General features: G+C 31.8%; 1 protein-coding gene across 2 annotated transcripts; it reads right to left on the reverse strand.

Moving 5' to 3' along the window:
- Positions 1-123: 123 nt before the first annotated feature.
- Positions 124-9,433, reverse strand: LOC100184412 (protein bicaudal D homolog 2-like). 2 transcript variants are annotated; one of them, XM_026840249.1, is made up of 17 exons: positions 9,232-9,433; positions 8,804-8,938; positions 8,152-8,364; positions 7,790-7,918; positions 7,384-7,472; positions 7,039-7,165; positions 6,470-6,567; positions 4,483-4,627; positions 3,988-4,113; positions 3,504-3,689; positions 3,134-3,298; positions 2,833-2,884; positions 2,232-2,437; positions 1,851-1,961; positions 1,698-1,793; positions 1,111-1,281; positions 124-888 (listed from the first exon to the last, which is right to left on the reverse strand). In XM_026840249.1, exons 1-17 carry the CDS (start codon positions 9,301-9,303, stop codon positions 757-759), a joined length of 2,253 nt encoding a protein of 750 aa, XP_026696050.1. In that variant the 5' UTR covers positions 9,304-9,433; the 3' UTR covers positions 124-756. The 2 variants fall into 2 exon arrangements, with proteins under 2 accessions (XP_026696050.1, XP_002124456.1); XM_002124420.4 differs by having other exon boundaries at positions 643-888; positions 3,140-3,298.
- Positions 9,434-9,439: the final 6 nt, after the last annotated feature.

The following is a 9,439-nucleotide window of genomic DNA, read 5'->3' on the forward strand; positions in this document are numbered from 1 at the left end:
TCAGATTGAGCCCAAACAGCAGTCAATGTGAAAGGATATGCTGACACCACGTGACAAGGTGTGTTGTGATCACCTGGCTGTAAAATTCAAGCTATAAATCCAATGAAATGCACAAACAACAAATTGTAGAATATACTTTTATAACATTTATTGTGAATGTAAAATTGAATAAGTGTTTTAATAAAAATTGAGCACAAATAAGAGACATGCAAACATGACAGGGTGCAACATTTGGTTTAAGAAAATGAAGGGGGTGTAAGTTAAGCAGAGGATCGAAGAAAAAAAACATTGGAAGTAATGCATGTTTTTATTTGGTGTGGTGAGTTGTTTTATGGTAAAGACCAAATGCATTGCCAGCAATGCTTGTCATTTTGACATGTATAAGAAATTATTGTTTTTTAAAGTATCTTGAGAAAAACACAAAGTTAGTCTTACTTATACATGCACACACAACAGATTACATGATGGGTACAATAAATAAATTTACAAAAAGCATGCAGAGCGATGAAATGGGCAAGAGTGAACTTAAGTACCATAGGCAGCAAAGGGGCAATAAGAGCAATATATATAGTACTGAAGACCCATTAGTTGTGGTGTAAGAATATCATCTTAAATCAAGTTGTCAGTGGTCTTTTATTCAGTGGGAGAAATTATAGACGGAATATATGATTTGTTCTACATAGCTTATACTGCAAATCAAGTATTGCAATGTAAAGAAAGAAAGATAAAGACGGAACGCTATGTTATGTGAATATATTATCGGAATATTTGGCTTGCAGTTTTAGGTGTTGGTGGTTTCTTCTTATTACCATGCGAGACGGCAGATGCGTAGGAATTCTTTGGTTTTCTTGTCTGCTGTTCTCGATCAAATTCCAAATCCTCTAACCTCTGTATAAAAGTTAAGTATATGAACTGTTTCTGCCATGCTAAAAAATCCTAAAAGAGCCCTTGTGGCAAAGTAATCCATTAAGCCACCTTCATCAAGAACATGCTAAAAAGTTTCAATAAATTTGTTTTTAAGCAGTATTTAAAAAAAATTGGAATGAAACATTGTAATTTTACAAAACTACAAGACCAACATATTTATGGCATAGCTTATTCCTCATATACCTGAGTTATTGCAAGTTTCTGAGTTATGGTTTTTCGAAGTAACGTGTTTAGTGTTCTTTTCTCTTCTTCAGCGCTTGCTAGGTGGCGCTGCATAGCATCAAGTTGAGCAACATATTCATCACAACGAGCAGCAAACATCATACGCAGTTGCGCGAAAGTTACCGCGTCCTCCTGTTTTACAAAGAATTATAAATAGATATTATCATTATAAAAAACGGATAAAAACAACTGTTATGTTTAATTTGTAATTTAGAAATACCTGTTGATGATGAATTTTAGCATAGTTGTGTAAAACAACAGACTTTAATAATTGCTATTATTCATGTGTAAGAAGTTACAAGAAATACTGCAGAACCGGTAAGGGTATATTTATGTTATGTCTATAATGTGTGTGCTCTTATTAGTTGTTAACCCTTTGAGAACGACCAAAGCAAATATGCATTCCAAAACAAGTGTTTACAAAAACGTTTATAAGTTTACTTACAGAGCCAGACAAAAAAGGAAAATACAAGATCAAAAATATTTATGAATAAAAACCACACACTATATAAACTTAAATATAACTATTTAAGACCAAGGTTCCAAACCTTCAAAGCTTTAAGTTCTCCCCTCAGTTTGAGCATAGTTTCCGACACAAACAACTTCTCATGTTGATACTTGCTCTTCAGGTTCGATATTGCAACCTGGATATTCAATAAAAATTATTCACAAATATTTCAGTCAATTCTGACACTTCATACCTCAGCAGTGTGCTTGTTTGCCTTGAGAACCGTTCTTAGAGTTGCAATCTGTTCACGTTTAGAGCTAAGCAACGAGCGCAAACGAAGAACTTCTTCTTCCAAAAGTCGAACCTTAACATCATAATATATGGCATAGTTACGTAATTTAACATAATTTTGTTCAAATGTAAAACTTCTTTTTTGTAGGCACCAACATTTATTTGTATTGATATATTTAAAAAACATTCAAAAAAGGAATAATAACCAACTTTCTTTGAAAGTAAAAACAAATCAAATTTGACCATTATTCTACTAACTACTAAAGATAGTACTAAAGGAAATATAAAGACAGTATAACCAGTTATTACATTAGATATATATAATTAAACAATTGGTAATTACTTGTTCCTGGCTCTCAGCAAGACTTGTTTGCCCAGGTAAAGGAGCCAATGTTACAGTACAAGATGTTTCTTTATTTGTTGCTAGTTTTTCTATTGAGCCGCGCAAACATTTCAATTGGTCACGCATGGTTGATAACACTGTTGTGGTGGTGACAGTATCAGAGGAGTAGTCTGATGTGTTCTCTTTTGGAAGAATGTTCTCTTTGTCTGTACAAACAAGATCGATGAAACATAGCATCTTAATAAATATGCTTATAACTTGGTCATAAAAATGGAAACATTAAATATGTTATAGAAAACAAATACGTAACATCAACATTGAAGTATTTGTGAGAATAAAGTTTCTTTGAAAGGTATAGGAATAGAGGGAAGTAAACAACAATACTTTTATATTGTTTTATGCAGAGAAATAGATAAGTTGTAAACATTGTGGTTGTTTGGCTGAAAGTAAGATATAAATTCCCATGAGGCAAATTTGGGGAAAAGTTTAAAATAATATTGCTGCATTTAGCCACCAGTATACATTATCAGCATCAAATACCCTTGAGAATAAAAAAATGTATTCGCTATGCATAGTTTTCCATCACAAATTCCACACATACCTTCAGATTTATCTTGATCTTTGCCTTCACTTTGTTCAGTCATTTGTTTTGTCTAATAGAAAAAAAGTTTTAATAAATAAACACAGATGCCAACTGTGCGATCATACTTTGAAATTTGTATAAATACAAAAAGTAGACTGAAGTCAAATTATATCATTTACTGCATTTAAATTGTGTGCAAATTCATCAAAAAATGGTGTGGACAGCTTGAATTATTCGTAAATAGAGGGGCAAGCTATGGGAAAAGTGGGACAGTAGTAATAAACAAATAAATAAGTTGCTTTATTTAACTTGTACGAACCGTTACCTCTTTCCTTATGCTATCAAGCACAACTCGCTGTGGTGTATCACCAGCTGCAAGGCAAGCATGGTGGTATAACTGGGACAACTCCTCACTAACCACCGATAATTCCTCTGCTGAGTGCCTTGCGTCTTTCACACGACATGATAAAGCATGATTCGACGACTAAAAGAAAAAATACCTGGTTAGAACGCTAGATATTGGAATTTTCATAGGAAATATTAGAGGCAGTGCTTCTGTTACAAACAGAAATGATAAACTGCATTAAAACTAAAAATTATTTCACAAAAGTGTTAAAATATGTTTAGTTGAGTGCCAAGACAAACCCTGTGCAATTGACAAGGCTTAAAAAAAAAATTAAATATTTTACCTCAATTTCTTCAACAAGGGCCTGATTTCTCTGAGTCAACATCATTTGTTTAGATTTTGATTCTTTCAGAGCAATCTCGGACTTCTTTTGAGCATCTTTCCTTTCAGCTTGCTCATCACGGATTGTTTTCAGATCCTCCTTCAATCTTTCACATTCCGACACAAGATCAAGGTATTTCACTTCATTCTGTGCATGTCAAATATGTTTAAATATTATTGTTACCGTATGCAAACCTGTTTAAAAAAACCTATTTATTGCTGGTAAAATAAAATACCATATTTTATACAACTGCTTTCTTTTATTTTTATATAAAAATAGACTTCACACCAGAGCCGGTATATAAACATGCATTATTTTATGTCACTCATAGAAATCGCATTAGCCTTATTTGGTTGCTTTGTAAGATTTCTATGGGGATAAAATAACTCACGTTTATATAAGATACTGCTCTACACTAACCACACACTCTCAACAACAAACCAACCGTTTCTGTTTTATGAGTGAGTTCTCCTTGGGCGTTCTTCAGCAACTTTTCTTGTTCTTTTACCGTGTTAATTAAAACCAAATTCTCATTCTCAATCTGGCTTAACTGCTGCTTTAACTTTGTTACCTGTTATTATGACACAAATTTCAAAATCTTATATAATTCAGAAGTTCTGATCCCAGAGTTTAGTAATTACTAATTAACTAATAATTCCTTAAATGAAGGTTAACAATAAATGGTTATTACAAACTTGATTGAGAGCCTGAGTTGTATTTATAACTATGTGAAATTTTAAGAATAATTTACGATGCGATCTGTTATATTTTAATCATAATAATGCTATTCTAACAAAACCAACACATACTTATGAGGAAACCTTAACATAATAATGCTACTATTTAAAGAACGACTATTCCAAAAATAAACTAAAAATACAATACCGAAAGTAAAATTTTCAAAATACACAAAAAAAAAAACTTAAAAGCAAGCACGCACCTCACAAAGATTGAGCTCACTCAACAAATCTTCCCCTTTGCTCTCACTGGACAACCTTTTACTTGGAGTTGAATGAAGTAGATCGGAAGTGATGTGTCGGATTAGTGGATGATCCAATTCATCATCTCCGTTGTCAACATGGAAACTAAACAATCAAATGTTGGTTTTGATGGCAATTCATTTGACATTTCTCTTTTTAATCTTTTTTTGAATTTTTTTCTATTATTTTTTTAAATGGGTTACTAAATTTAAAATTGAAGATTATAAAATAATAGCTAGTATATTTTCAGTAATATGCTATTTGTAAGTAAGAGTGAGGAGATCCCTTGCATTGAATTGATGAAAGTAAATTACAATCAGTAGCAAGTTGAGCTTGCTTCAACAACGCACACATTTACTCAGCCCTTCTAATGTTTGCTTTCCAGGGTGCAAAGTCACATTTAATATTTACTGATCTTGTGTAAAATATACAGACTAAAAATAACAAGAAAACCTTAACAACATATATATCTAAATATCTGTATGTATTATCTTATACTTATACCATACATTTGTTTATTTGTTTTGGAAATAAAAAAAATATTTATTAGCCTATTGTTAGTTTGCTACACTCAATTTTACCGATGTTAATAGTAAATAATGTATCACAAGTAAAATATGTTTCAAATGTTGGTTGATGGACAACTAGAACCCTTTGGGAATAACAAAACTAGATTTTACATTCTGTTCTGCAGCATATTGGATAATGAAATTGAATTGAGAATAATAGGCTATCATATATTCTTTGATATTATACAGCCTATACAGTTTTTGTATAATGGAAACATTAGCTTTTAATTTAAAAATAAAAGAACAAACCTCTTAAACATATGTGTACAAATAATTATATATAATAAGGAAACATTGTACCGGTCGTGATACTGATGTGTATCAATGTATGCAATATTAAATATTGATTACAATATGACATGTGTCATATACACATGTAGTATAATTCACTACAATTACAACATAATTAGTTAATTACAACGTTGCCATAATACTTATCTTTGTATGAAAATACACAAACTAAAGCATATTTGACTATATCACTTTCCGCCATGCCAATTATACATGATTGCTAGTTCTAGCTGTGTTTGCACATTTGCATGCAAGTGAAATAGATTAAATTCAGTTTGCAACATATCTTGATGCAATTAAATGTAGTCAGATATCTCGATAGTTAAGCTGGTATGAGTGGGTTAGATGTGAAAAACACGCCTGATTGATATTGGGAATCAATTTTAACTGGACAAGCTTAATCAATGATGCTGCGTGGTTGATACAAAGCAGAGAAAATCAAAATGTAATCTTATCAACTGTTAGAGCGGACAAGTAGACATAGATGCATACAGATACAGCACCATAAAAATTAATTTAAAATTAAAAACTTTTAATAAAAATACTTTCTATTACAACTTAAAACTGATTTGCCTAATTTTAAACACAAGAAATACTAAATAACATGATTTGATACTAAACAGCCTTGTCCGTAAAAACACTTCACCAAACCAATAATTACACAGTTAATACAACAGTTGCTTAATTCAAATCACACTTTGGTTTAAACCAACTTGCATGAATAATAAAAACTGAGACTACACTAATACTGGGGCCCTAGGTTAAGATCTAAATTACACTTTACAAATTTTATCAATTATTTAGTCTATAAAGTAATAATATGATTAAACATTTTAATTAATTCTCAATCTCATATATATATATTTGAACAACCTCATAAACCTCAGAAAAAAAACAATAACAAAATGGCAACAAATCCTAAAACTGTAGAGTGCATCTCTATGTTTTCACCCATGAGGTTAAATATAATGTTCTCGTGTTTGAATATTTGGAACCGTGCGCAGGATTCTTGATTGAATAGCAGTATAAAGGTAACTTCTTATTATATAAGCAGACAAAGGATTATAGGTTGTTGATATATGTTTACCTGTTGGTGTTAGATCCGCCATCTTGGTGTCTACTGTTGTTCAACTCAACAAACTTAGATAGATTATCATGAAATGATGACGTGGCCATGTCATATTGCTGCGTGTGGTAGATAGATTACCAATTACTTGTGAAACATTATACGGTTCATATGCATAAAGTATATAATGTTGTCTTTAAACAACAAAAGTCAATTTGAACTGGATGAATTTAGTTATTTGTTTAAGGGACATGCTATCAAAACATGATGTGGAACAGCATAAAGCATGTAAGTTTCTTTGAATTACATAATTAATCAGGTTATCATTAAAACCTAAATTAAGTATACTGGAACAAGACACTAAAATAATAGTTTTACAACAGGCTTTACTAAAAGTAGTTTGTTTATGGGTCATACAAGCAACCCAAGCAGGTTAGGTGGTCAGTGAAGTTGTAAAAAAATTTTATTAGCTAAATTTAGTAGGTTGTGTAAACAGGGCAGCCATTAATGTATTATATTCTTACACTGTGATACACAGTTACCATCTCAGCATTTAATATTCATGAAAATTGTAATTTAATTTCACTCACATTCATGTGCTGTGACAGCTCGCGCTTTAAACTAAGTTTCAATTCCCGTTCCTTCGCGATGGTCTCGTGTGCATCATCAAGCTGGTGCTCGAGGAGGTCTTTCAGTTTTAATGCTTCTTCCAGTTGACTAAAATGTAAGTTATAGAACAATTCTTGGAAGGGTTGTAGGAAGTAGAAACACAAACACACCTATCTTTTACAAGTATAAAATTACCAAGGTTCTATTTTAATCGACTATCTGTTTGCGGTTACAGTATTAATTAATATTTCATTGAGTGTAAAGTTTTACAGTCTGACTCTGAACAACCAACTCACATATTAAGCAAAGCAATAAAATAACTTTACCTGTTTAGGAATTCAGCTTCTTCTTCCAACCGACGTATCTCATGTTTAAATCCTTCATACTCAGCTTGGGATTGACGTAACACTGAAACCTGGGAGGAAAGTTGTCATATATTCACATGGATGTTGGACTTTCGCATTTTAATTGTATGAAGCAATGCTTTATAACATGTTTGAAGTAACCTGATTACTAAACACATAAAGTCAAGCTGTCAAGGCACATTGGCTAGTGGCTACCTAATTTTTAAAACTACATTTATACAAAGTTTAGAAGTCATACAATAGAATTGATTCAACTTTTAAAACGCCATTTTCAGATCAATTGTAAAAACAGGAAAAAATGCAACAGCATAATTTTTATTTAATAAAACTTAAAATTTTGTCGGAAATATATTGTTTAAATTAAAACCTGCTTTTGTAAAGAACAATTCTCCTCCTCCAATTCAGAATAATCAGCCATCAAATGCGCTTCTCGGGACTTTAGTTCCTTCAGATCTCGTCTCAATGCTATTCGTTGCTGATCTAACGCTTGTACACTCTGTGTTGGACAAAATAAAATTTCATTAATAAACATGATAATATAAGCAGCCTGCGAGACTATGTATCAAGTCAAAAATAAACATTTATTGAATATTACTAAGAAATATTTTCAACATTTTTTCGATATTCAAATGTAGTGAGTTATAAACAAATCCATGATATAAGATTAAGATTAGATCTAAGGACACAAACCTAGCATGCAGAGCAGTATCAATATACATCCAAGCCTACCATATTTAATTCATTGTTAAGAATGGTTAAACGATCCGCTTCTTCTTGTGCGTTTGCAACAGCAATTTTGCTTTGAGAAGATTCAATATCTCTTTCCTTCTCCACTTGAATAAGTCTCTCCTCTACATCTTTACATTGTTTTTCAAGACTATCCTCTCTTAGCTCTCCCTCGCAGAATGCTTTCTTGGTCTTGGTTTTGGTCGAGTAAAGTGCCTTTATTTGAAAGATTTAACTGAAACATATAGGCTTACCACATATAAAAACGCCCAATAGGAATCATTATAAAAAGTAATAAAATAACTTGACAGGTAAACAAAACAAAATATATAAAGACAAGGTAAACATCTTTTAAATGAATGCAAAAAATCTTAACCAAAGAAATCAAGTAAAGCACAAAGACAATTTTACACAAGTAGTACATTCTTGTAGGCTAAGGCTAATACTACATAAAATGTAGTAAATGCAATTGTATGCACATTACTATTAATAGTTAATACACACTACATACAACAGCAAAACTATTGAGCCTTTTTAGCACATTTTCAACATCAGTTGGCACTGATGTTGAAAATTGCCTTGCGCAAAACATGTTGGTACAAATTATTTTGAGTATTCTCCACGTAAAGGTAAACCTTTCTAATCTGGAACATACCTTGGTGCTTAGATCAAATTCGTGGCGAGCATTTTCTAATTCACGTTGAGTCATTTCCAGCTGGCTTTCAAGTTCCTCACATTGATGCTGGAGTTGTCTCTTTTCTTCCAGTACTTGCAAACCATACTCTGCAGCCTAATACATATCTTTCATTATAAATATTAAGCAAATGGTTTTCTATTAAAGGTGTCTGTTTTATGTAGTTGTTGTTTGTTTTTACAATATTTTAAGTAAGGCCTAACCACTTGTTAATAAACCATTTTTGAACTATATAAAATGCTTTACTACCAGCCATGTAATAATGAATAATGATCGAAGTTCAAGGGATTAGTGGTTAGCAGATAACATAGGAGGGATTTTTAATAGCACCAAACTTAATTTACAAGATTCAAGATAGTTAAGATGATAACATGCTTTTAAAGAAATACCTGAACTTTTTCCAGTTGTGCATCCTCCAACTCGCCAGTTAACCTCACAATTGTTTCATCTGGTGTCTCCATTTTTATTTAATAGCTCTTGGTATGAATAAAGATAATACACCCAATGCAACACTGATCAGAAAAGCACATTCTACATAGCTGATCGGCTATACTTGTAAAACTGTATAACTTCATTCATTCGTTCCACTCATTATTC

The sequence above is a fragment of the Ciona intestinalis genome, unplaced genomic scaffold, assembly GCF_000224145.3.
Source record: "Ciona intestinalis unplaced genomic scaffold, KH HT001161.1, whole genome shotgun sequence".
In the NCBI taxonomy this organism is placed as follows: domain Eukaryota; kingdom Metazoa; phylum Chordata; class Ascidiacea; order Phlebobranchia; family Cionidae; genus Ciona; species Ciona intestinalis.

Excerpts from the sequence above, each read along its gene's own strand:
- LOC100184412 (XM_026840249.1), bottom strand. The coding sequence starts at position 9,303 with ATGGAGACACCAGATGAAACAATTGTGAGGTTAACTGGCGAGTTGGAG. Across the intron at positions 8,939-9,231 it reads CACAACTGGAAAAAGTTCAG|GCTGCAGAGTATGGTTTGCA; the intron begins GTATTTCTTTAA and ends GATATGTATTAG. Across the intron at positions 3,690-3,987 it reads TCACTCATAAAACAGAAACG|AATGAAGTGAAATACCTTGA; the intron begins GTTGGTTTGTTG and ends TGACATGCACAG.